At 56.1% G+C, this 26,652-nt stretch overlaps 7 protein-coding genes across 7 annotated transcripts; 2 read left to right on the top strand and 5 right to left on the bottom strand.

Moving 5' to 3' along the window:
* Positions 1-1,366: 1,366 nt before the first annotated feature.
* On the top strand, positions 1,367-7,734 carry CCMA1212_009010 (Fatty acid synthase subunit beta; the record flags this gene model as incomplete). Its single annotated transcript, XM_073706111.1, has 2 exons — positions 1,367-6,563; positions 6,626-7,734. 2 exons carry the CDS (start codon positions 1,367-1,369, stop codon positions 7,732-7,734), a joined length of 6,306 nt encoding a protein of 2,101 aa, XP_073555446.1.
* On the bottom strand, positions 1,574-7,817 carry CCMA1212_009009 (uncharacterized protein; the record flags this gene model as incomplete). Its single annotated transcript, XM_073706110.1, is given in 8 exon segments — positions 1,574-1,741; positions 1,829-2,944; positions 2,960-4,762; positions 4,871-5,668; positions 5,759-6,547; positions 6,814-7,392; positions 7,413-7,675; positions 7,814-7,817. 8 exon segments carry the CDS (start codon positions 7,815-7,817, stop codon positions 1,574-1,576), a joined length of 5,520 nt encoding a protein of 1,839 aa, XP_073555346.1.
* A 1,104-nt stretch (positions 7,818-8,921) lies between these two features.
* On the top strand, positions 8,922-10,457 carry CCMA1212_009008 (uncharacterized protein; the record flags this gene model as incomplete). The annotated part of the gene is made up of 2 exons (XM_073706109.1): positions 8,922-9,168; positions 9,235-10,457. The coding sequence occupies 2 exons, from the start codon at positions 8,922-8,924 to the stop codon at positions 10,455-10,457; spliced, it is 1,470 nt and encodes a 489-aa protein (XP_073555347.1).
* Positions 10,458-10,916: 459 nt separating this feature from the next.
* Positions 10,917-11,186, bottom strand: CCMA1212_009007 (uncharacterized protein; the record flags this gene model as incomplete). Its single annotated transcript, XM_073706108.1, has 1 exon — positions 10,917-11,186. One exon carries the CDS (start codon positions 11,184-11,186, stop codon positions 10,917-10,919), a length of 270 nt encoding a protein of 89 aa, XP_073555348.1.
* Positions 11,187-11,246: 60 nt separating this feature from the next.
* Positions 11,247-12,350, bottom strand: CCMA1212_009006 (uncharacterized protein; the record flags this gene model as incomplete). The annotated part of the gene is made up of 2 exons (XM_073706107.1): positions 11,247-12,136; positions 12,212-12,350. The coding sequence occupies 2 exons, from the start codon at positions 12,348-12,350 to the stop codon at positions 11,247-11,249; spliced, it is 1,029 nt and encodes a 342-aa protein (XP_073555349.1).
* A 1,946-nt stretch (positions 12,351-14,296) lies between these two features.
* Positions 14,297-17,245, bottom strand: CCMA1212_009005 (Xylanolytic transcriptional activator; the record flags this gene model as incomplete). The annotated part of the gene is made up of 3 exons (XM_073706106.1): positions 14,297-14,440; positions 14,503-16,829; positions 16,891-17,245. 3 exons carry the CDS (start codon positions 17,243-17,245, stop codon positions 14,297-14,299), a joined length of 2,826 nt encoding a protein of 941 aa, XP_073555350.1.
* Positions 17,246-20,716: 3,471 nt separating this feature from the next.
* CCMA1212_009003 (uncharacterized protein) lies at positions 20,717-21,576 on the bottom strand (the record flags this gene model as incomplete). Its single annotated transcript, XM_073706105.1, has 2 exons — positions 20,717-21,294; positions 21,381-21,576. The coding sequence occupies 2 exons, from the start codon at positions 21,574-21,576 to the stop codon at positions 20,717-20,719; spliced, it is 774 nt and encodes a 257-aa protein (XP_073555351.1).
* Positions 21,577-26,652: the final 5,076 nt, after the last annotated feature.

The raw sequence follows: 26,652 nt of genomic DNA, 5'->3' as shown, positions 1-26,652 counted from the left end.
TGCTCAAGCAGAAGAGTAGGAAGTCGAGTTGCTGAAGCCCCAAAGAATGGGGAACTGATATTACAGTGTTTTTGTTTGTTTACTCATATCCCACCAGGCACCGTGATATCGGCACTTGAAGCAGTTGGGATTGCCTGTATAGGAAACGCCCTTGACATCCCACTTGACGTCTATTAAGACGAGCAAGACGAAGGAAGAAGCGACGAATAATGCTCATACTCGATCTGAACAGGCACAGAGCCGTGAAAGAAGCTATTCTCAGCTCGGGGAAAACAAACACCCGACACAATTGACTTTTTGCCATCGACCACCCTCCACTTCGAAGAGGCGTATCTGCTCTATTTACTCTCCCCGATTTATTCCTACCTTACAAGCTAAGGTACTGCCTAACAATACTTCTCTTACACTGCAATCCAGGCTGTTCTCTGCCAATCCGGAAGTTCACCATTTGCTCTTTCTTTTACGCAATTCTCTGCCAAGTTGTACTACAGCACCGTCTCTCTGAATCAAGACATTATGCGCCATCGGAATAAACAGACAGAGACATGCGTGCCCTTTCTGCATGGTTGCTCGTCTCAACACTCGCAAGAAAGCCGTGATATCCCTCCTCCCCCCCAAAAATGGAGCCGTCGATGAGGTACCGGTACCTGCACCCTCTGATGGTGGGGTCCAGCCCAGCTGGGGCAAGGGGAAATTCTCACTGATCCCCAACAGAACTAAAAAAGTTGGCGACTCTGTTGCAAGCTCCCTCCATGAGGTCACTGCGAATGGCGAGCCTCGCCTGGTCCATGTACTTGGCGAGTACCTGCACTCGCGAGCATACATGCCTGGCTGCTAAAGTAGCCGCTGTGTGAATTTTCATTAGCGCCGCCGCGTCCAGGGACGTTGAGCGGCATCCAGACTGTAAAGCTCGGCTTCAACCCTTCCCCCCTCCCCTCGTCCGGGCCTCTCGTCTTTTCCTCATAGTGGCCTTGCACTGCTGTTTCTTCCTCTTCTTCCCTTCTTACTTTTCTCTCCGTTGTGCTTGCTGGGTGTGGTTGTGCGTTCATTGCTCCCGCATCGTCAAGCCTGCTCGCCCCTTCCCTTTGCCAACCCTCTGTAAGACTTTGATTCTTCAGGCAACCGATTTTCCTTTTTTTCCCTTGGGTTGGGCTTTGCAACCCGTCAACGCTGCGTCGAATTGGTCTCTCTGCCGGCACAACAGACAAGCCACGAGAGTGACATTCCGTCTCTTGTCTCTAATAGCCGCTTAATTGCCATTAGGTTTGTCACTCGAGGGAAGAAGAAGACGAAGAAAATAAACTGATCGTGCCTCTACCCCGCAGACGCAAACAACCCTCCTTATACCCTCTTCACACCGCCCACCATGTACGGAACTGGCACTGGCCCTCAGACGGGCATCTCTACTCCTCGATCCAGCGCCTCTCTGCGACCTCTGAACCTCTCTCACGGCTCTCTCGAAACCTCCTTTCTCGTTCCAACCAACCTCCACTTCCACGCCTCCGAACTGAAAGATCGGTTTGCTGCCAGCCTTCCCCCGGCAACCGACGAGCTTGCCCAAGATGACGAGCCTTCATCCGTACCCGAGCTGGTTGCCAGATATCTGGGCTTCGTCGCCTCCGAGGTAGAGGAGGGAGAGGATGATGCGCAGGGTTCGTACGAGGAGGTCCTCAAGCTGCTGCTTAACGAGTTCGAGCGGGCCTACCTCCAGGGCAACGAGGTCCACGCTCTGGCCGCCACGCTGCCTGGCATCGAGTCAAAAAAGCTCGAGGTCATCCGCTGCTACTACATTGCCCGGGCCGTCTCAAACCGCACCATCAAGCCTCACGAGTCGGCTCTGCTGAGGGCTGCGGACGACCACTCGGCCAAGATCTACACCATCTTTGGCGGCCAGGGCAACATTGAGGAGTACTTTGAGGAACTTCGCCAGATTCACAAGACGTACTCCACCTTTGTTGGAGAGCTCATCACAAATGCTGCCGAGCAGCTGCAGACTCTGTCCAACCACCCCAGCGCGGAAAAGATGTTCCCCAAGGGGCTGGATATCCTGACATGGCTTCACAGGCCCGAGGCCACTCCGGATGTCGACTATCTCATCACTGCTCCCGTCAGCTTCCCCCTGATTGGGCTTGTCCAGATGGCGCACTACGAGGTTACGTGCAAGGTCTTGGGCATCCACCCTGGTCTCCTGAGAGAGCGCATCAGCGGAACCACTGGTCACTCTCAGGGTATCGTCATGGCGGCTGCGACGGCGGCGGCTGACTCTTGGGAGTCGTGGCGCGAGATCACCAACTCCATCCTGACCGTTCTCTTCTGGATCGGCACGCGAAGCCAGCAGGCTTTCCCTACCACATCCATGACCCCTACCATGCTTCGAGAGTCTCAGGAGCACGGCGAGGGTCTCCCTACTCCTATGCTGAGCATCCGGGACCTGTCCCAGGAGGAGGTTCAGAGGCACATTGACGCCACCAACCAATATCTCCCGCCTCACCGTCATATCGGCATCTCCCTCATCAACAGCCCCCGCAACCTGGTCGTTACGGGCCCTCCCACATCGCTGTACGGTCTGAACGCTCAGCTCCGCAAGGTCAAGGCCCCTACCGGTCTGGACCAGACCCGAGTCCCGCACACTGAGCGAAAGGTTCGGTTCGCCAACAGGTTCCTTCCCATCACTGCCCCTTTCCACAGCAAGTATCTGGAGGATGCTACCGCTATCATCGATGAGGATCTCAAGGATATCAGCATCGACTCCAGCGCGTTGGGTATCCCCGTCTACGACACCAACACCGGAAAGGATCTCCGCGAAGAGGGCAGCGGCAACATTGTGCCCGCCCTGGTTCGACTGATCACCCGGGATCCCGTCAACTGGGAGAAGGCGACCGTCTTCCCTCAGGCTACGCACATTCTTGACTTTGGTCCCGGCGGCATCTCCGGTCTTGGAGCGCTAACCAGCCGAAACAAGGAGGGAACTGGTATCCGCGTCATCCTTGCCGGCACCATTGAGGGCACCATGCCTGAGCTCGGATACAAGCCCGAGCTCTTTGACAGAGACGAGGAGAAGGCCGTCAAGTATGCCATTGACTGGGTCAAGGAATATGGTCCGCGCCTCATCAAGACATCCAGCGGCAGGAAGTACGTCGACACCAAGATGAGCCGTCTGCTCGGTCTGCCCCCCATCATGGTTGCCGGCATGACCCCTGCGACCGTCCCCTGGGACTTTGTCGCTGCGACGATGAATGCTGGATACCATATCGAGCTTGCCGGTGGTGGTTACTTCAACGCCAAGATGATGACCGCGGCACTGGAGAAGATCGAGAAGGCCATTCCTGCGGGTCGCGGTATCACCGTCAACCTCATCTATGTCAACCCCCGCGCCATGGGCTGGCAGATTCCCCTCATTGGCCGACTTCGCGCGGAGGGCGTGCCCATTGAAGGGTTGACCATTGGAGCTGGTGTGCCCTCGATCGAGGTTGCTCAGGAGTACATTGAGACTCTGGGCCTGAAGCACATTGCCTTCAAGCCCGGCTCTGTCGAGGCCATCCAGGCCGTCATCAACATTGCCAAGGCGAACCCCACGTTCCCCGTCATTCTGCAGTGGACTGGTGGCCGTGGTGGTGGTCACCACTCTTTCGAGGACTTCCACCAGCCTGTCCTCCAGATGTACGGCAGAATCCGCCGACAGGAGAACATCATCCTTGTCGCAGGCAGTGGCTTCGGTGGTGCCGACGATACCTACCCGTACATCACCGGTGAATGGGCCAGGAAGTATGGATACCCTCCCATGCCCTTTGACGGCTGCCTGTTTGGAAGCCGTATGATGGTGGCCAAGGAGGCCCACACCAGCAAGAACGCCAAGCAGGCCATCATCGACGCTCCTGGCCTCGATGATTCTGAATGGGAGAAGACCTACAAGGGCCCTGCCGGTGGTGTCATCACTGTGCGCTCGGAAATGGGTGAGCCCATTCACAAGCTGGCCACTCGCGGCGTCAAGTTCTGGGCCGAGATGGACCAGAAGATCTTCAACCTCCCCAAGGAGAAGCGTGTTGCTGAGCTGAAGAAGAACCGTGACTACATCATCAAGAAGCTGAACGATGACTTCCAGAAGGTCTGGTTCGGCTGCAACAAGGAGGGCAAGGCTGTGGACCTCGAGGACATGACCTACGCCGAGGTCGTCCGCCGCCTCGTCGAGCTGCTCTATGTCAAGCACCAGTCTCGATGGATCGACGGATCCTACACTCGCCTGACTGGCGACTTCATCCACCGAGTCGAGGAGCGATTCACCACCGAAGCTGGCCGACCCTCTCTTCTCCAGAGCTACGCTGACCTCGAGGAGCCCTACAGCGCTGTTGACCGAATCCTTGCCGCCTACCCCGAGGCCGAGCACCAGATCATCAACGCACAGGACGTCCAGTACTTCCTCATTCTCTGCCTGCGCCCTGGCCAGAAGCCCGTCACTTTCATCCCTGCTCTCGACGAGAACTTTGAGTTCTACTTCAAGAAGGACTCCCTGTGGCAGTCGGAGGACCTCGATGCAGTCATTGGCCAGGACGTTGGCCGAACCTGCATTCTCCAGGGCCCTACTGCTGCCAAGTTCTCCACCGTCATTGATGAGCCCATCAAGGACATTCTTGACAACATCCACAATGCCCACATTGCGGCCTTGACCAAGGACTTCTACAACAGTGACGAGGCCTCTATCCCTGCCATTGAGTACTTTGGTGGCAAGCTCGGGGAGACGGACATCCCTCTTGATGTTGAGGGTCTTACCGTCAACTATGATACTCACAAGAACACCTACCGCCTTTCCTCATCTCCCGCCAGCGTCATGCCCTCGCTGGACTCCTGGCTGTCTCTGCTTGCGGGCCCCAACCGCAACTGGAGACATGCTCTGCTCATGTCCGATGTTGTTGTGCAGGGACAAAAGTTCCAGACCAACCCCATTCGACGCATCTTCGCCCCTGAGCGTGGTCTGTTCGTCGAGATCCAGTATCCCAACGACCCCTCCAAGACGACCATTGTCGTCAAGGAGCAGCCCAGGCACAACCAGTACGTGGATGTCATCGAGGTCAAGCTGAACGGCGACCGGGAGATCCTCATCAACATGATCAAGGAGACAACCGCCCTGGGTACGCCCGTTGCCTTGCCTCTGAAGTTCATCTACCACCCCGACGCTGGATATGCACCCATCCACGAAGTCATGGAGGGTCGCAACGACCGCATCAAGGAGTTCTACTGGAAGCTGTGGTTTGGCAATGATCCTCTGGACCTGGATGCCATGGTCACGAGCAAGTTTGACGGTGGCAGCACCACCATCACGGCTGAGGCCATCAACGACTTTGTTCACGCCGTTGGCAATACGGGCGAGGCCTTTGTCGACCGACCCGGCAAGATCATGTATGCGCCCATGGACTTTGCCATTGTGCTCGGATGGAAGGCCATCACGAAGCCCATCTTCCCTCGCACCATCGATGGTGATCTGCTGAAGCTGGTGCACCTGTCCAACGGTTTCCGCATGATCCCCGGTGCCGAGCCGCTCAAGAAGGGCGACGAGGTGACGACCACTGCGCAGATCAACGCTGTCATCAACCAGGAGTCTGGAAAGATGGTCGAGGTCTGCGGCACCATCATCCGCGACGGCAAGCCGGTCATGGAGGTGACTTCCCAGTTCCTGTACCGTGGTGCCTACACGGATTACGAGAACACGTTCCAGCGCAAGGACGAGACGCCTGTCCGGGTGCACCTAGCGACGCCCAAGGACGTGGCCGTGCTGCGATCCAAGCCGTGGTTTGCCCTCGACGAGATCCCTAACGAGATCGACCTGCTGGGCCAGACCCTGACGTTCCGCCTCCAGAGCTTGGTGCGGTTCAAGAACAAGACCGTCTTCAGCAGCGTGGAGACCCGGGGCCAGGTCCTGCTGGAGCTGCCGACGAAGGAGGTGATTCAGGTCGCCAGCGTGGACTACGAGGCCGGCGAGTCTCACGGCAACCCCGTGATCGACTATCTTGAGCGCCACGGCACCCTGCTGGACCAGCCGATCAACTTTGAGAACGCCATTCCGCTGAGCGGCAAGACGCCGCTGCAGCTCCGTGCGCCCGCCTCCAACGAGACGTACGCTCGCGTGTCTGGCGACTACAACCCCATTCATGTGTCTCGCGTCTTCTCGGAGTACGCCAACCTCCCTGGCACCATCACCCACGGCATGTACAGCAGCGCCGCCGTGCGCAGCCTGATCGAGACGTGGGCTGCCGAGAACGACGTGGGCCGTGTCCGCAGCTTCCACGCTTCCCTGGTCGGCATGGTTCTCCCCAACGACGCCATCCAGGTCAAGCTGCAGCACGTGGGCATGGTGACGGGTCGCAAGATCATCAAGCTCGAGGCCATCAACTCGGAGACGGAGGAGAAGGTTCTGCTGGGCGAGGCCGAGGTGGAGCAGCCCGTGACGGCCTATGTCTTTACCGGACAGGGTTCGCAGGAGCAGGGCATGGGTATGGATCTCTATGGCAGCAGCCCTGTGGCCAAGGAGGTCTGGGACCGTGCCGACACCTACCTGCTCGACAACTATGGTGAGTTCAAGCTGAATCCCAATTATTATGACAACGTGCATCTGACTAACTCCATCTTCTAGGCTTCTCCATCACCAACATTGTCAAGAACAACCCCAAGGAGCTCACCGTGCACTTTGGTGGTCCCAGGGGCAAGGCCATTCGCCAGAACTACATGGCCATGACCTTTGAGACTGTGGCCGCTGACGGCACCGTCAAGTCGGAGAGGATCTTCAAGGACATTGACGAGAAGACTACCTCTTACACCTACCGATCTCCCACCGGTCTCCTGTCGGCCACGCAGTTCACCCAGCCTGCCCTGACCCTGATGGAGAAGGCCAGCTTCGAGGACATGAAGTCCAAGGGACTTGTTCCCCGGGACAGCACGTTCGCTGGTCACTCGCTGGGTGAATACTCGGCGCTTGCTGCTCTGGCGGACGTCATGCCCATTGAGTCTCTGGTGTCGGTCGTCTTCTACCGTGGTCTGACGATGCAGGTTGCCGTCGAGCGTGATGCCACCGGCCGCTCCAACTACTCCATGTGCGCCGTCAACCCCAGCCGCATCTCCAAGACGTTCAACGAGGAGGCTCTTCAGTTCGTCGTCAACAACATTGCGGAGGAGACTGGCTGGCTGCTGGAAATTGTCAACTACAACATCGCCAACATGCAGTACGTATGTGCTGGTGACCTGCGCGCCCTGGACACGCTTGGCGGAGTGACCAACTTCCTCAAGCTGCAGAAGATTGACGTGGAGGAGATGCGCAGCAACATCGAGGAGGCCAAGGGTGCGCTGCGGGAGATTATCCGCGGATGCGCTGAGGCAACGCTTAAGAAGCCTCTGCCTCTGGAGCTGGAGCGCGGCTTTGCCACGATCCCTCTGCGAGGCATCGACGTGCCCTTCCACTCGACCTTTTTGCGATCGGGCGTCAAGCCGTTCCGGTCATTCTTGCTCAAGAAGATCCACAAGACGACGATTGACCCGTCGAAGCTGGTGGGCAAGTACATTCCCAACGTGACGGCCAAGCCGTTTGCGTTGACCAAGGAGTACTTTGAGGACGTGTACAAGTTGACCAACTCGCCCAAGATTGGCGCGGTTCTGGCCAACTGGGACAAGTATGTGCAGGACGAGGAGTCTACGGGAAGCGAGAGCGGTGCCAGCGCCGATCACGAGGGTGCCGGACTGGCTGCTTAGGGGGTTGAAGAAGCGCGGTGCAACGCAGAATAGAGGTGGCGTATGGGAAAATGGGTACCAGTGTTACGGTATAATTTACGCATGATGGGACGGAGGCCAAAGGAAGCCTGAGAATTGTTTGATATTAGTTATGAGAATTGCATGATGATAGAAATGTAATGCAACGAGTCTCTTTCTTTTTGCTTACTGTCGCGATGTCTGTTATGTAGGATGCATACGAGTTTGGTGTTGATGTTTTGGATTCTGGCTGAAGTAGTATGACTCGTCCCTCGTGTTGAACAAGAGGACTGTTTCTGCCATCACCAGTCAGGTTGCCAGCCTTACCAGCAACATCGATCATGTGGCTGATCCGGCACAATGGAAAGAGCCTGTCTCCCGATCAATAGTATGGCAGATCAGATCGGATCAGTAGCACAAGACCCAAGCTGAAGCCTCTCGCCATCCCTTTGGTTCAACTTCCACCCCCCTCGCATCAACCCACCTCCTACATGTAACCAATCGACCAATCCGCTGACTAATCCCACGAACGGAAAGGCCGGTGCGAACCGTTCCCCCCTTCGTCGGTCAACGGCGACCGCCGCCCGTTGTTTTGCGACGAGACCGATCACTTTTCCCGGCCCCCTGAGCTTGTCTGTTTGCTGTTGTCTCCGCGGTACCGGTAGTACTTCACTACTAGTACTAGTTTCAAGCTCTATCAAATATGGAGACTTGGGGGAGCCCGCACGGACGGGGGAAAGCTTGCGGGATCTAGACTATTTAAAGAGCGCTGACGGCATCTTTTCCCTAGCTTTGGGCTTTCTGGGGTTTTGGTGTTTGACAAGGTGAGTGACGTTGATTCTTTTTCGTGCTTTCTTGTCTTGTGTTCATGTTTCATCTGGCTGCTGAGAAGCACAAACGACGACTATGGACGTACAAAAGGGATACAGGTTGTCGGTTTAGCATGCATGTGCTGCTGCTGCTGCTACTGCTGCTGTTGGGCTTTTGCTGACGCTTCGGTTTCCTCATACTAGGACTACAGAGTGCCTATAAGAGGCTGATGACTGGCTTCAATCCCTACAGAGCATTGACAGAAGAGAAGGAATTGCAAGGATAGAGGGGACCTCCGTGTCCAAAGAGAAGGGAAAGCTAAAACAGGGGAAAAAAAAAAGACACGGCCAAGCAGAGACATCCGAGGGAGCAGCCTCAAGATGTCACCGCAGAGAAAGCTGCTGCTGCTGGGCACATTCGTGCACTCCAAGACGCAGCAATCCCTCGACATCTTCCACAACGCGGGCATCGCCGTCGACGCCGACGGCAAGATTGCCGCCGTCGAACGGGATGTGCCGGACCTGAGCGAGGCCAAGGCAAGGCTGCTGACGAAGCTGGGCTGGGACGAGGCAGAGGTGGACGTGACGCAGGCTGCAGACGGGCAATTCTTCTTCCCCGGCTTCATCGGTCAGTTCTCCCTCAATCTCCCACCTCGCGTTCGCTCACGAAGGCACTAAGACGCCCATGAAACAGACACGCACATCCACGCCGCGCAGTACGCCAACGCCGGCCTCTTTGGCAAGTCGAGCCTCCTAGACTGGCTCGAGACGTACACGTTCCCCCTGGAAGCCAGCCTGTCGGACCTGTCCAGGGCGCGCCGCGTCTACGCGCGCTGCATCCGCCGGACGCTGTCCCACGGCACCACCACAGCGGCGTACTTTGCCACGCTGGACGTGGCGGCGACGAACCTCCTCGCGGACCTGTGCCTGTCCATGGGCCAGCGCGCCTTTGTCGGCCGCGTGTGCATGGACCGGACGGAGATGAACCCGGCGTACTACCGCGACGCCTCGACGGAAGCCAGCCTCGAGGCGACGAGGCAGACGGTCGAGCACGTCCGGCGGATCGACCCCGGGTTTGACGTCGTGTCGCCCATCCTGACGCCGCGCTTCGCACCCTCGTGCACCCGCGAGGTCATGGCCGGGCTGGCCCAGATGCACCGCGAGACGGGGCTCCCGATCCAGACGCACCTGTCCGAGAACCCAGGCGAGATCCGGCTCGTCGCGCAGCTCTTCCCCGAGTCGAGCTCCTACACGGACGTGTACCACCGGCTCGGGCTGCTCACGCCGCGGACCGTCCTCGCGCACGCCGTGCACCTCTCCGAGGAGGAGGCCGAAGTGATTGCCCGCGAGGGAGCAAAGGTGTCGCACTGTCCGTGCAGCAACACGTCGTTGACGAGCGGCGCGGCGAGGGTCCGCTGGCTGTGGGATAAGGGCATCGACGTCGGGCTCGGGACGGACGTCAGCGGGGGATACAGCCATTCTATTCTCGAAGCGGCGCGACAAGCCGCCATGGTGAGCAGGCACGTGGCCATGAACATTGAGATTCCGCGCGACGACGACGATGATGCCGCGGCTGCGGAGGAGAAGACGAAGGAGAAGGAGAGGGTCAAGTTGACGGTCGAAGAGGTCTTGTATCTCGCTACGAGGGGCGGCGCGAAATGCGTCGGCTTGGAGGAGAAGGTAGGGGGGTTTGAGGTGGGCATGGAGTGGGATGCGCAGCTTGTTGGTTTGAGTCATGTGCATGACGATGGGGAGCTGCATCATGATGGGGGAGGTGATGGTGATGATCATGGGTTCGTGGATGTGTTTGGGTGGGAGAGTTGGGGCGAGAGAGTGGCCAAGTGGCTGTATAATGGGGATGATCGCAATACCAAGAGGGTTTGGGTAAAGGGCAGGCTGGTGCATAGACGGCGATGAGAAGGAAGATTCCTCTCGTATCCCCAGCATACGACATACGAAGCAAGACAAGGACAAGCAAGATATCACGACAAAGAGATACACAAGGGAAACCACTCATAGAATGGGGTCAGGACGGAGGCAAGAGGACACTTGGAATCCTTGGTTTAGAGGGGAGAATATTTCCGTATTTCCATTCCGTATCAGCGTACCTAGAGCGAATTTCGAAGAGAATAGGAGATGGAAACTCTGACACGCATCAACTTTGCAAAGAAAAAACAAAGTCCCTTCCATACCATTCCGTCTGTCCGTTGTCCCTCAACAAGAGTCCCCTTATTTTATCTTTTTTTTTTTCTTCACCCCTTTTTATTGATATCAATCCTTCGAATCCGAACCAGTCCAAAACGTAGTCGATCCTCTTCGAACCATGGCCCTTACGGCCCGAAAACATCGCCGCATTTCCCGCAGTAACAAACAAACTCAACATCCCCCCCTCGCATCAACATCAAACCCGCACCTCGCCTCCTCCGCCGGCTGCATAATGCTCGCAGCGCTGTCCACAACAGTCATCATGCCCGAGAACTGCTGCTGATTCTGCTCAAAGAAGTCCTCCGGCAGATGGAGCTGCAGCTGCAGCTGCTGCATTGCCATGCGCGCCCCTCGGGCCATCCACTGGTGCTTCTGGGCAGAGATATTCTGAGGCTGCTGCATCGCCAGTTCCGCCCCGAAAGCCGTGTACTGTTGCTGCATCGTTTGCTCCCTCTGAGCCTCCTGCTGCTGGTAAGACAGCAGTTGGTGCTCGGCCAATTGCTACTGGGCCTGTCGGTGCTGCGCGGCCAATTGTTGTTGCTGGAGCAGTTGGTTATGTTGTTGAGCTGTCTCCTGTCCTCGAGTAGGGCGGTGCTGCTCTACAATCCGTTGCTCCTCATGCTGCTTGGGCTCGTGCTCCTGCGGTCCCTCCGTCTGCTGCTGCTGTTGCTGTGTCTGCGCTGACTGCTCGCGGATCCTGACCTCGGCGCGGAGCTTGTTGCGCTCCGCCCGCTTCTTTGCCTCCTCGGCCTTCTTCTCGTCTGCCGCCTGCTTCTCCTTGTCCTTAACACGGGAGGCAATTTCCTTGACGAGCCGCGCCTTGACATTGGCCGGCACCTGATCCCACTCATCGGTGCTTCCTCCCAGTGCAATGACCTTCATCCGGAACCAGAAGCACTCGGCCGACTTGGCGTTGAGCAGCTCGCGCGTGTTCCAGAGCGACTCGAGACGGGCCTGGCGCGACTTCTTGGCTGCCTGATTGTTCCGCTGGCGGTCAATCAGCTGGTGCATTGCCGCAATCCTGTTGTTCTCGTCTTCCATGTCGCGGCGTTCCTCGGGGGAGATGTCTTCGGGAATCCGCAGGAACTCCTCAATGAAGGGTTTGGGGGGCAGATCTTCCACCTTGGACGGGGGCAGAATGGGAGGATTGCTCTTGTGGAACTCAATCTCGAACTTGAGGGCTTCCTTGCGGCGAGACTGCTCGGCTGCGGGCAGGCCAGCGGGCATCTCCAGGCCCAGGTCGACGAGAGAGCAGCTGTCCGTGCGGAGGGCATGGCAAGAGGCTGACCGTCGTCTGTTGGCCTGAGCTCGAGACGACGAGGCCGCTGCCTGCGGTGCTGCTGTCTCTGCCACGGGTGGCGCAGGGGCTTGGGTCGTTGCTTGGTCTTGAGCTGAGGTTTGTTAGCACCTGGCATATGGTGATGGGACTGGAATAAACATGCTCATCTGGAAGGACGACGCAGAACCCTCGCCAGCGTCATATCCATGAGTAGGAGCAAAGACATTGCGAGTCTGCTGAATGAGAGCAGCAGTTCGAATTCTCTTTGCGTTCGCATCTTCAATCGAAGGCGACGGCAGCGGGAGCGGGCGTTTACCAGAAGGCATATTGAAAGTGCTTCTTGGTCTTGCTTTGGTGCTGTCGCGTATGGCGTGCGTTACTTGGGTGCCTTTTGTTCAGGTCGAGATATGAGCGAGCTTGCTGGTGTCTCAAAGGTCGCAGATATGTGAAGTGGCAACAGCAACGTTTGGCTATGGATAGTGAAACAAGCCGAGAAAGTAAAACTCAAGGTTCAGGAGAAGAGTAAGAGATCTTCCTAACAGCCATCGTCAGTAAAACACATCTCAAGAAGCGAGTGACTACAGCAAATCTCACAACAAGTCTCAAGGGACCCGTCAAAGGAGGGAAACGAAAATGAACTGCCTAATCAGTAAAAGGCAACAGAAAAGAGCAAAGGCGACGATGAGGTAAATGTATCGACGTTGAACGTGTAGTAAAGAAATAAGGAGAATGAAAAGGCCGGTCGTCAATCCTGCTCGTGCTGCTGCTCGTCCTCGCGTCGTCCGTGTCCACCCTGCCAAAGGCAAAGAGAGGAAGCAAAAGCTCTATGAGAACTTTGTAAAACGAGCATGGTTCTTTTGAGGTTCCTTCAAGAAGATCCTTTGTCTTCTTTTTTTCTCTTTTCCAGTCCTCTTTGGCAGTGTGTATACGGGAAACGATGCGGAAAAGTCTCAGATGCAGTGCTGGTGAAGAGGTGAGAGTGTGTTGCGTGCGCGGGTGAAGAGGAGAGAAAGGAGGAAGAAGAGGGAAAACAAAAGCTCGAAGGGACAAAAAGAGAGCGGGGTATTTCTTCCTGTTTGTTTCAAATGGGTGGGGGGGGGAAGAAGGGAATCGAATATCTGCTCACGTTCAATTCACTGTTGCGTTCCAGGTGGCCGAATCTCCTCGTCACCAAATCCGTGAGATATTGAACCTTTTTCCTTTTTTCTTTCGCTTCAGACGAAGAGAGCATGCACTATCGAAGCCTACATGCAATATACAATAGAAAATCCATCCTCGAGGCCTTGAAAAGACACGCTCACGACGGCAAAACCCAATAGCAACAACATCCCCCATCCCCAAACCATCCACCTCCCACGCGAGCAACGCGCAAATGAAAAGAAAGGAGACGGTGAATCACTGCCAGTTCTCAACCACCCCCAGAAACATGAGGAATCAAGATAACAGAAAGAAAGGCTTGCTCTGTTTTTGTTCGGAGTACCGTCAAAAAGGTTCTCATACGAATTCCCCCCCCTTTCTTTGCCCTGAGCAAACAGCAGATATCATACTTCTGTCTAATCCTTTGCTGCTTCTGTGAACCAAACCTTTCCCTTCTCCCCTCAGCAGATGCTCTTTTTGCCATATTCCTCCTCCTCCTCCTCCTCCTCCTCCTCTTCCCTTCGCCTCTTGCCGTGACTGTTGGACGGGTGGTGAACCCTGAGTCTGCCCGGCCGAAGCGAGCAAACCAGCTGGCAAAGATGACAAACAGCTGGCGAGCCACCGACGCGCATCACCCTCGATTGCTACAGCTATGTCCACCATCTACGTTCAAGCTGCGCAAGCAATCACCTTGTTCGTCTTCATAGAAGCTTCATATTACCTCGACATACAGCAATTTGATTTCATATCCTCAATAACCAAGATAGCTACCCATCATCGTGACAAAGAGAAACCCTCAGTCCCAAACCAAAATTCAAAACATGTCGTCCGAGCCAGTGCCGCCGTACATACAATCAAGGGGATATCTTTTTCGTCATAACCATAAAGTCGCTCATGATCCTACCAGCCATGCCCGGCGCCTCAGCCCACCTGGACCATCCTTCAGAGCATTCCAGAGTATTAAGATAGCCTCCAACACCGTAAACATGTAAAATCAAAACGCACCCTTGCCCACAAATGAAAAGGATATTCATCTTTGCCACAATGTTGAAATATTGCAGCAGAGGCGACCCTCTTTTGGTCGCCTTCGTGTTGTGTACTCTCCTGATTCACATCATCCAGTCAAGAAGCCTCCTCAGAGGGCCAGGCCGGTTCCGTTACCAGTCCATCGGTATAGTGCAAGAAGCTCGCGTCGTCGTTGCTGCTGCTCGGCTAGATCCTCCGGCACACGACCCCGAATCAGAGCCAGTGCGCTTCGCATGACCTTGCTAAAGTTTCGCTAATGTCCACGTTAGTCTTCGATTCACAGCAGGGCAAACCCTTTGGGATAATAGAGCTTACCTGATACTCTGTGCTCAGCGTCACGACGCAAGCTTCGTGTGCTCGTACAATGGTCTCGCAAGCCTTGATGACGTTTGGAGACGCTTCAGCCTGCAGCTTGTCGGCAATAAGGAGGAGGAGAAAGGACCCCTGCAGGAGATAGACGCCGTAGAAGAAGGGCATAAACTCCAGGCCCGGGTCAAACTCGAGAATCTGGCTAATGGCTTCGGCAGCTGATACCGCGTGGCTCGTTGCCGTCACAAATCCTTCCGACGAGATCCACAAGTCGTCGTCGTCAAGAAGGTTGATAGGATCCCACTTGTCCGCAAGGAGGATGTGGAGGACATGCATCACATGGGTGCTGTAAGCCACCACGATGCTGGCCTGGATCTCGCTCTCCGTCATGCGGCTGGACGCATTGGTCCGCACCGAGAGTGGGGATTGCATGTCTGCTACCGCTCCGCTGTCGTGCATCTCATGCTGCTCCTTGTCCTTTGTGGACAATGGCAAATGCTTCGCCACGAACCTCTTCAGGCTTTCCTCGTACATGTCCAGGTGTCGGGTGATCTCAGCAACCTGCTCGTCCCAATCCCGCGCAGAGCGGAATCCAACGCCGAACCGCGGGTGGCTTTTAGCATGATGGACATCGACAATCTCGCCCAGGATTGTCATCAGGGACAAGAAATAGCCAAAGATGCTACGGCCGCGGCACTCGTAGTGCGCGCCGCGGGCAGCCCGGGGGCTGTCGCCAAACTCGTCCGTCATGGAGCTATCGATATTGATGCTGGAATTGCCTCCATCGTGGCTGCGGAATTTGCCCGCTTGCCACTTGATGTCGTCCATCGGGTGGTACAGGTCGCTGCATTCGCTGTCCAGGAGGAACAGGGGGCGGTTGTAGCAGAGCGCCAGGTGCCTATCAACGATGTAGACAAGCCACCAGGCTCGCCGTCGCTCTTCGCGCTCCTCTTCCGTCACGAAGCGGGTGTTGTTCCTGTTCAAGTCGTGCTCATCCACGTCTTCGCTGAGGCCATCGCCGTCCTCCTGGTTGGCAGGCGGATTGCCAGGCGGCAGCTCACGGCCGAGCTTAAGCTCTCTGGCGAGAGACCATGCCGCCCCCCACCACCGCAAGCTGGCGCCCTTGTACTCGCTGGCCGAGATGACCGTGGCGAGGTGCACATAGGTGATGACGTCGTCAAGGCTTCCAATGGCTCCAAAGGCGCCAGTTTCGCCGGCAAGTGAATCCATGTTCATCGAGCCCGGCATGGCCACGCCAAGGACTCCCAGGGCAGCAGCGCCGACGACGGGGCTCGTCTTGGGGGACGGGCTGTTGGTGCCGGTGTGGATCAGCGGCTGAAGAAGCCCAACGGTCAGCTCGAGCAGCTTCTGGCAGACTTTGCTCCTCGCCGACGGCAGGCTCGTCAAGAAGGACGCTTCGCTCGTCTGCGCCGCCACCCACAGCATGCTCGCGAGCAGCGCGGGCTGGCACCTTCTTGGGTTCGTGGGATGCAAGAAGGAGCGCTTTCGGAACACGAAGCCCAGAACGTATGGGGACATTGGGTGCATCTGCGCTGATGAAGACGAGGAGAAGTACAGGTCAATCAGGTCGCACGCCAAAGACACGGGGAGAATGGACCCCAGGTGAGGCAGCAGGGGCTCGAGCACAGGATAGCGCAAGTCGCTTTGCTTGAAGATGGGCTGCGAGAGCTGAAGCTGGAACTGGTTTGAAGGCGAGGCCAGCGAGACTCCCCATGAAGGCGAGCTCCCATTTGCCAGCGGATAATCGTGAATGTGGCCGGTGAGTCGAAAGTTGCCGTCGCTGCTATACGTAGCCGGACTCGGGGCTTGCGCAGCATATGAGATACCGGAATACCCAGGCATGGTGGTCTGCGCGGCACCATACGACGGGGCCACCATCACATGGCCATTGATGCCGGGGCTTTCATAGCCGGGGTGGACTTCACCATACGCGCCCAGGCCCATTGCTGACGACGCCTCCAACTGAGTTCGGCCCAGGGCAGGGTCAACTCCAACGTGGCCGTGGTGATCTTCCAAGCCATCCATACCGCCCATGGCAGCATGTTGGGAGAGCCCGTTGTCGCTGAAGGAGCTGACGGAGCCCTCGATGTGACCATGAGGCGGGTCATGGGTGGGCTGGGCAAGTTCAGCGCTGCCCCGTGAAGACTCACTCTGCTGGCGTGAGAGTTTCCGATGTTGGTCCTCTGGGCCATCCTGAGCCTGGCCGGACTGTTGTGCTGCAGCTGCCGCGGCCTGTTGGGCAGCAATATCCTTGCGCGAAGCTTTGCCTCGCTTCTTTCTCTCTCGGACATATTCGCAGCCGAGACCGAATTCTATTGTTCGTCAGTACATGTGCCTGAACACTACATCACCATGGAGAGGCATGAGGCATACCTATGCAATGGGCACATGGGTGTAAGCCATCGCACTTGGTACGCAGCTGGTTGCACTGGTCACAAGCGCGACTAATTCTCCTCCTGATGGGCCCAGCAGTACCCGTTGAATTCTTCCTACCAGCAATAAGAGAGCCCTGGCGTTGCTTTGGCTGCACCGGACTGGCCCTTATCATGCGCGAACTCGAAAGCTCCGCGTGCTGTGAAAGGTGCTGCATGGGATAGGGGTGGCTGCTGTTGAACGTGTTGACGTTGATCGAGTGGAGATGCGACTGCGAGCCATGGTAGTTCGGGTCAAATGACGCCGAGGAGATGTCGGGGTAGGCAGAGTAACGGCGGAGAGGATTTGACAACATTGTGACGCGCTATTTGCGATGTGAAGATGTTGACCGTGTGGTTGACCAGTTTGTTGCTGAACGGGCGATGAGGCGGCGCGCGCTTAATCAGGCCGTGGAGTATAAGACACGAAAAGGATGAGCGGTACAGCAAACCGCCGCTTCGACAGCAGAAATGAGACGCTCAGGGCGAGCTGCTTCCCGTCGGTTGCGTGGAAATCGGACTGCTGTTGTTGTTGTTGCCAGTAGAGGCTTTATGCCTCCGATGGAAACTGCGTTGACGAGAGGGGGCTGTAACCCTCGAGAGAGAGCAAACCACAATAGTAAACCGGGAATGCGCAGAAATCGCGCCAGGCTCTGAGCAAAGAAAGGCCGAGGGTAGAAGCTGCTTCTGCCTCAGAGTAGGTACCCAATGGATGCGTTTCAGAGACTGATTGACTGTTCGTTAAGAAGGCATCCTTCTGGGATGAAATGCTCGGCTGCAATCAATCGGTCTCTTGACGGAGACGTGACTCGCCGCCGACAGCTCTCACTGGCTGAGACCGAGGGTATAAAGAGGGGAAAGAGAGAAAAGGCGAAACTCCCTATCGCGAGCGCGCCTTGACAAGCTACACGGCTGCCAGCCTGGCAACGACAAACCAGCAGACAATGACACAAACAGCGATAATGCAGCAGAAAGAGATGGCAAGTTGGGGCAGAGACTGGGGGGTGTTTGTTCAAAGACACGACCGGAGAGCTCCATCATGGAAGTAATATATGGGGACTATCGCAATTTTTATTGCTGTTCGCTTCTCGCACCGCACCAGAGGGCCTCCATAAGACAAGGCTTGCGAGGGCCCCGTAGGAACACCTCGCTAGGGTGGGCGAGCCAGGCAGGGAAGCCGTCGATGGGTGTGGAGGCGGAGTTGATGGTGGCCAAGTGATGGTCATGGATGGATGGAGAATGGGATGGGGATGGAGCACCTTGTGGAGGTGGACTGGCGAGTGGAGATGCTGGGGTGCAGTGATGCACTCGCAATTGGTGCGCCTTCTTTAGGGCGACTACTCTCGAGTAGATGGCCAAAGGGCATTTCGGAGATACTCGTAGCATCATGGCACTTGGTGCTTGCGAGCAGGTGTTTCCGTCTTGCAGTTCAGTTCGTGCTGGTTCCCCTCATGGTTCCCCGGCCGCCACATCACGATCGAGAAAGGGGGGGTGAGGCAAGCCGCAGAGGCGTGCCATCCCACCGTGGCCATGACGCCCAAGAGACTGGCAGTTGGGGCCCTCGCCCAGACGGAGAGACAACGGACAGAAGAAGAACGGGAAGAAAAGGGGGCGAACCTGGCTGGCAGGCAGGGCGCGCTACCAACCCACAACGCCATCATACATGTACATACAGTACATGCACGGGGACGAGGTGCAGGTATGAAGCAACGCCGGGACGAGAGACGGAGCGGTCTTCACGCAGCGTCCCTAGTCGGCGAATCGACATACCGTTTCAAGTGTGATAGAGCCGCGTCCCTCCGACGTATTTTCCGATGCTCATCCGTCGGGCAACTTGCGGTGCCTGTCAGTTCTCCAAGGTACGTGCACAAGTTCAGGTGCAGTAGCAGGTCGTTCGCAACTCGACGCCACGCGTATCGAACGGTTTATTGCCGTGGTAAGGACGGGTTTCAGCAGCGAACCATTATGCGGGGTTAGTCGTCGTCGGCCATGTGCCCGTACAACTAGCCTGGAGGTGAAGCTGGCGGTACTTCGTCCCTCGGCAAGGTACACACTGCTTGGTAGGCCTCGGCGGCGTCCTGGCGGTCATTCTGGCTTCTAGGCTGGGCTGTCGTGCCAGACCACGGCGCTTCTCTGCGGGCAGTGGCTGCTGCTACCACCGTCGACCAACCGCGGCCTCGGACCTGAGCTCAGCAAGATGGGCATGTCGGAGGCGTTTCCCAATGGGTCAAGCCACTCTAAGCGTTTCTGGAAAGGCGTACAGGGGGGCCATGCGATGGGATATGGGGTCGTCGAGTGGCGCCACGGTTTTGGGCTCTGCTGCCCCAACCAGACGAACGAAGAACAGGCCGTGCCGGGAAATGACAACCGGACAAGGGGAGGCCAGAGAGGGAGTCGGCGCTCGGAAATGGTCTCCGTTGGGCTAAGCGAGGAAAAATTTTTGGCATCCCCCTCATCTGACTGCATGTTGTCTGAAAATATTGCGGCGATGATGGCGATCGAGAGGAGTGACGAGACAAACAGAATTGACCAAATCCCGAAGGAAAAAAAAAAAAAGTGCACTGCATCTTTGCGAGCCACGATAGACGACGGCCCTAGCCGGTTAGTTCCAGGTAAGGCATCCGAGTCAGAGTCGTTGCAGCAGCTGAAGAACCAAGGGAGAGGCACGAACAAGATGGAAAAGCCGGAGTGCGTTAGGTAAGCACGAATACGAAGCAGGTCAGACTCAACCCTGAGGTCGTTGCGCGGAGAAGGAAGCCGCCTGTCGCCAGAGCAGGAACGCTCACGGGAGTAACCAAGCACTGCACCTGCCTGTGCCGTTGGGGACGAGCACGGGCCAACCAGATCGCGCGGCAGACAGCTCTGATCTGTGTCAGAGGCCTGTGATTGGGCGGCCACCTAGTGTCCGGCCCACCGCCTGCTTTCAGAGGATGAGAAAATCTCATGAGGTAATGGCAGCGGCTTGCACTTGCCTGCCATCTGTTTCGCTGCTTGGCAAGAACTCATAGGTACGGAGCAGGATGCACAAGTACCTGCTGTAGAAAGCGGCAAGCAGGGTGGAGGCTCGAAGGTGGAAGGCGCCAAGGACTGCTGCTGGGCTCGTGTCATTGCCCCACCTGCCCTGGTTCGGCACCGTTTCTTCATCGCTGCTGTTAGTCGGCATCGGCGTGCACTTTTCTGTACCTTGGTATGACTGGCGCAGGGGGGGCGAATGCTAGAGCAACGAAGGATGGTGCAAGTACCCCGTGGTAGCATCGCCAGGATTATTTCCGGCGTTCAAGTCGATTTGTCTCGGCCGGTTGATTTTCTGTTTCTTTTTCTTCTTTCTCTTTAATAAGGTAGCATCAATTAATTTGTGGTGGCGCGCCAACTGGCAACCAGCTGCTCTTGGGGAGGCGAATCCTCAACACCCATTGGATGCTCAACCAGACTGTCTGATGTGCCGCCGAGTTGCCAGAGAAAAGTGCCCGTAAACAGACATGAGGGTGGGAGTAACAAAGTGAGAGGGACGAGGAAGCCGCTTCAGGGCTTCCATCGAGGGTTGCCCAAGAATGCCATTGCCTATACCGGCGAGTCACAAGATGGCTATGTGGTTTACATGACGAATCGCAAATATACATGCATGAACAAAAGATCCCCGTCCCGTCCGCCGATCCCCACACTCTCGCTTTGTACAAGCAAGTTCCTGTGTTTCCCCGTCTTGTCTCGACTTGTCTCGTGGATTGGCTTCGTCCGCGTTGCCATGTGTCGTCCATTGAGCCGTCTCAGAGCGGAGCTTGTTACGGTGGCTATCGCCGGCCGCCGTTCTTGGGATCGTAATAGACGGAATCGGGGCAGCTGCTCTTGGCGCCATCAGGTTCCGCGGCGACAAACTGGCCGTCTTGCAGAGACCCCTTGACGTTGAAGTGGTACCAGACTTCGTTCAAGCTCTTGCCGTCGCAGCCCAGAGTCACCTGGGCGCCGTGCTGCTGGGAGAGTGCTGACTGGATGTCGTCCAGGGCATAAGACTTGGAGCCGTCAGGGGTGATGCCAGCATCAGCCAGCCACTGGTAAGTGGGAAGCGTCTTGAACAATGACACCGTTCTGGAGAAGAAATCCGCCGCCTCCTCGGTCGGTACGTAGTCGTCGTAGCAGCCAGGATCCAGGGTCGTGATACATGTGCCATGCTTGCCCCATTCGTGCTCCCAGAAGGACTCGTCGTGGCCTTGATAGTCTTTCCAGTAGGTCTGCATGTACTGGAGGGTGTCATCGGCACCCATGGCTGTCAGGATGTCGGTAATATTGGTGTATGCTCGGCTGGCATCGCACGTCTGGGGAAATGAACCATCGCAATTGTCCGGCCACAGCCCATGAATAGTCCAGGAGTCTAGCAGCACAGCAAGTGTTAAGCATTCATCCCCACTTGCGACGGAATATTGAGTTGCATCGCGCAAGGCGGCGAGAACTACTTACCGGAAGGGCCAGTGGAGGGGTCGGTATCCCAGAACTGCGTTTGAAGCAGCTGACCAGACGGGATAAAGCAGCAAGAGTCTTCAACGACGGTGGTGTTGTGGCATGAGAGCGGAGTGTTGCTGGGACACGTCTTGGACGCTGCGGCAGCAACGGAAGCCAGAGCAGCCAAGACAGAAATGGAGGTTTGAAGATGCATTGTGACGGCCGCCCCTTGACTGAAGAAAAGATCGCAGCTTTTTCGCCCCGTTGAGTTGTTTTTCTTTTTCGCCGCTTTCTCTCGCTTTCGGTCTCCCGAGCTGCTCTGTTTGATGAGCTACTTGGGTAGCGGACTGTTTGCGCTGTCAGTGTCAAGATACTGTTGGAGACTCCTATTTAACATTATAGAAAATAAGGGATCGGCAGCAACAAAAGAAGGTACCTTGATATTCCAGGAGCGGCGCTGAGGCTCTCGTCGAACGGGGGCTTTTGACGAAAATGGTAGGTGTGATGGTTGTTGCCAATCATTGGCGGGTGATCGGAAGATCTACCGGGGTAGGCGCCGATTCACATGATAGAATATCATGAAGCGCTGGCAATTCCCCATCTATGGACCAGAGAATGGCGAGCAATTGGCGTCTTGCGGTCTCGGTGAAACCGACTCTGGCTGTGACAAGCTACGCATTGACTTGGTTCATGAATCAGTGGGCATGAAATCTGTCGCCTAGCGGCCCGGAAGAAGCTCCCATTTCAGAAGGTTATTGGGCAACTCTAACACGATATGCGGATCGACAACGCTCCTCTCGACAAAGGGTCGCTTGTTCTCCGAACAGCTGCCTGAGAGTCGGCGGCTGTGGTGGTTCATTCGCTGGCCGTGTCCTGAGGCTATTCATCGTGATGCAGCCAATGGCAATGCAGGATAGCAAACGGGTTTCAAGCTCTCTGGCTGCTCTAGACGCGACGCATTCGCATTGGCAGATGTTGAAATTGACAATGTTTGACGGAGAATATGGTGGGTTCGAGAGCTGAGGTGCCGTCACATCGCTTCATGTGGGCGAAGTGTCCTAGGGCAGCCCATATTGTGTCGTCTGGTGGGCTGATGCCTCCTCAAACTGCGACAGACTCCGGTAGGGCACGCTTCGGGCAGATTGTGATTGAGCCATCTAGCTCTTTTGAGATGCGGAGAAGCAGGCATCGGAGAAAGAGGGATTGGAGTAGTCGATGTTCAGGCGCATCGTAGAGAAGCCTTGTATTCCGATATATACTCAAATACGCGAGGGGAGAGAATCGGTAGGGCTCGGGGGGGTAGAAGAGAGGCCTGAAGAGAGTTTGTCTCTACGGAGCAAAGGAGGATGTCCAGTCAGCACGAGAATCACGTGTTGATGTCGTTATCTGGCAGTTTCCGTTTACGAACCGCCCGTGCAAATCTTGGGCAGGAAGCATCCTCTATCGCGGTCTAGTATTGTATCAGAGGCAAGTACGAAGTACTTCTTCGTATGTCGCATCGTGTTGGAGCTTGTTGGAGCTTATTCGGGAGCGGGCATTTGGTGTCTTACATAAGCACCATGTTGGTTCACCTTATTTTCCGTCCGTCAACTCGGCGGAATCTCCTCAACCATATCCAACCTCGATTCCTTCGCCAGATGACGTCCATCAGCGCCAAAGCCGAAGGCCTCGCTAGCTATTAGCGCTGGCCGCACGGAGCTCCAGCCCAAGCGGCAGAATGGCAATCGACAGACATGAGAGCAAATGCAACGAGACCACGCTCTAATCAAGACAACGAGGGCTCTCTTTGGTGTTGAATACTCCTCTCGCCAAGCGCAAGTCGGGGTTGAAGCACACTGCATTACGGCTGTACACCATCAACCCTCGGGTCCTGGTTGATATGTGCCGCGGGCATCAAGCGGCATCACACTTACTTGTCAAGTCTGGGAGAGCGGGGGAAAGTTATAGATGACATTACCGTTGCAACGCCAACAAGTACCTACCCTGATGGTAGCCGGGCACTTGAACACACAGAGCAGGTTCTGGCGCATAACCTACCTAGAAAATACATGGCGTCGCCTGTGCTTGAGCATGTGAGTTCCCAGCCCCAGTAAGAGACGGCAGATTGAGATCGAGACGAGGAGTATCAACATGGATTGGCACTAACATTAATGGCAGGCTTTCCAACTATCAGATTTCCAATTGGGGGCCCTGCAGAGTGATGGCCAAAGTCGAGCGTGAGTCCATCTTGGAAAGGATTCGAACACGAACAACACCAATTGAGTAGTATGATCACCACTGCGGCAGACAGACTTGTACGAGAGTCGTATTACCGATAGATACCACTATACGGGGTGGTAGTCAGTATTACCGACGGCCGCCATCAAGCAGGTACTCGGCAGCTGCCCGTGCTGTAGGTGCGATCAGTTGTGTGCCCTGGCCTGCGAATACTGGTGACGATGCCCGTTTCCCCATCACTGACACCGCGAAATTAGGACGGGGAGTTAAGCTTGATGGAGGGGGGAGGCACGCACGGAGGCCATGTCAAGGCGGACTCCCAGGGGGGGGCGAAAGCCCGAGGTGCGGAAGCAGGCAGTCATTACTCCACGCGCTTGGTAGCCGCTGCACGGTGACACCCGGACTCGCGGTCAAACTAACATGTACCCCATACCAAGGGGATGCGGCCGGGCAGAGGTCACTCGGGGCCAGACGTGCCAGGGGGCAGGCCATCAAAGTGGTGCAGTCGACAATAACCCTGCTGCAAATAGCGCCGAAGCGGGATGCTGAGCCCCTGTTTTCAAGCTCGCTGGAGAGGCGTGCTGCATGTGGCCAAACGGTACTCGGGCCGAACCCCGGAGTTTTGCAGCCAGTGACGACGAGGGGCCGCAACCCACCGCCGATGCTAGCAAATGCACTGGGATTGCATTGATCCGCTGCCTAATGAATTGAGCCTGGAGGTGAAGCGGTTCGAGTCTATGCATCTGCTTTGATGCTCGAGGCGATGCGACGATGCGGCAATGCTAAGGATGCTACGATGCTACGGCCGAGCAGCCTTCACATTGCCCTCCGTCGAACCGCCAGACTGTGATGCGACCCTGTCCCGCCTCCCAGCCTTGTCCACGACCAGATCTGCCACAGCTGTTACCCCGGAGTATAATTCGTCTCCAGGTTTTCCCCATTTTCCCATTTCCCCGTTTCCCCGCCAAATGCTCAAAAACCGGTTCAGGTCCTGTTCAAGGCCGTGGCAGGCGGGCCATCGTCTGATGTTCTTGGGAAATTGGAAGAAGAGAAGTTTGGTGACGCGCGAATTAGAAACGCCGATGTGTGATCTTGAGGGCCACGATCCGTCATGACAATTTGCCGTTTCAGCCCAAGTGAACAGACGAGCCGTTTTCCCCTTCTTCAACGCCACCGCGGGGATAGAGCTTGGATCGACAAGCCCAGGACCCCGAGGGAAAAGCTGGAGGAGACGGACATGGGCCGATTCTCGATGATGGACCTTCAGCTCCATGCTCATATGCCGCTCCTCAGGGGAGGAGAATCGGTCGACGGCGGAAGAACTTCATCTCTCGTCAAGCCAACTCTCCACGCATTGTTCAAGATGGTTCTAGACTCGGGCCCGGCACTGACAAAAGGTTAAAACCAGAATCAGCCAAAAAAAAAAAACCCCCGATTTCGAACCGAGGCGGCAGTTCTGGGTCTCGGCCGACAAAAGACGGGGAGATGGATACTATTAAACTTGTTACCCCGACGCTGGTACCCCGTAGAGCTTGCGCACCTCCCACGAGAGTATCACTTCCAGAGCTGAGAATCTCTTGTTTCTACAAAGTACTTGGTAATCAGGCCATGCAATCCCGTGAGCTGAGAGCTATTGGCTCAGCTGCTTGATTGCAATCAAGGGTAAGTGATGTCAAGAGGAAAAAAGCGCTCACTTCTACCATCGCCCCATTCCTTCTGCCCAAGGGTGGCAGCTCTATCTGCATGGCAAGCAAAGGCAGAAGAAGAAGGAAACAAGAAGAGACAAGACACAGAAGACAAACTGGGTGGGTGCACGCTCAAGTGGTGGACGGGTCAACTAATCTGCGTCGTCTCTCATAGTCATCCTGGATCTCTGACCTGCAGACGGAGCGAAGCCCGCAAAGCGCAGCATGGTAACGATCAAAGGGTACGGCAGAGGGGACGAAGAAGCTGAAGCTGAAGCTGAGGTTGAATCTCTCCACCGTCCACTCCATCCTTTTCTCCTGCGCATACGAGATGCATACTACATACAAGTACGAGTACGGAGTATAGCAGCGCCAGTACGTACAGGTACGCGACGAGCACGATGTTCGAGCACCGCTTCTATCGCTGGAAACTCCGGGGCATGTGGCAGGGCCACCCATTTCCCCAGCCGTCATACAAGATTTCCGGCTGGGGGTGTGTGCCTTGATTTCCCCTGTCCATGTCCACGTCCATGTTGACGGCCCCTCTTGTCGCGAGGGAGCGTCCCCATAATCTCACCAGTTGATGAGTCTAATCCACGTCAATCTCTGCTGCAGCTCAACCCGTTGGGGCATCTTCTCTGGCCTACGATTTGCTTCTTTTTTCGCTCTGACTGCGGTGGAGAAGCATCTCCCGCACTCGCCTGACCATGCTATTTCTACAGCAGCGCGTCGGGGTGGAATATGACATATGACATGCTACGAGGGCATCGTTTCTGGCTCCGCTGGGCGGAAGCCCGTCTCGTTACTCCAGTTCGTTCCCACCGGCTCTCGTTTCTGGCTTCAAGATGCACGCTAATCGCAGTGGCGCTCCGCTTCTCTCGCAAGGCATAGCGATACTAATACTAGCGGCTTTCTCTGCCTCGACGTCAGGCTTTGTTCCCTTGCTTGCGAGCTCGGCGAATTTGGTGGCATTACTCTGCTCATTCTTCTGGACTGACAGACTCAGATGGCCAGCAAAACGGCCAACAGCACTTTGAGCACCAGTTGACAGCTTCACGGAACGCCTCTGTTCTGCTGCTGCGGTATGTCAACCCTCGAGCCTCCTAATTTCAACCCCCCCTGACCCCAGCCAAGAGTCCTCTCTTTCTCTGCCGCCTCCGAAGATTGCGAGATTCCGATGCAACTTCGTACCAAATACGACATTCACGCTGCCGGGGAAATCCCCAACACCACAACGACTACCCTCCTCCTTCTGTCCGGACGTGCCTCGCAATCACACTGAGAGGGGAAAAAGAAATTAGAGCCAAAATGACCTACTGACACCAATTCTCCTCCAGTGCCTAGCCAAAAGAGACCGAGAGAGAAGGGGAAATGCTGTCTCCTCACGG

The sequence above is a fragment of the Trichoderma ghanense genome, assembly GCF_004382785.1.
Source record: "Trichoderma ghanense strain CCMA-1212 chromosome Unknown scaffold_14, whole genome shotgun sequence".
Lineage (NCBI taxonomy): Eukaryota > Fungi > Ascomycota > Sordariomycetes > Hypocreales > Hypocreaceae > Trichoderma > Trichoderma ghanense.
This window is presented reverse-complemented; position numbering and strand designations above follow the sequence as displayed.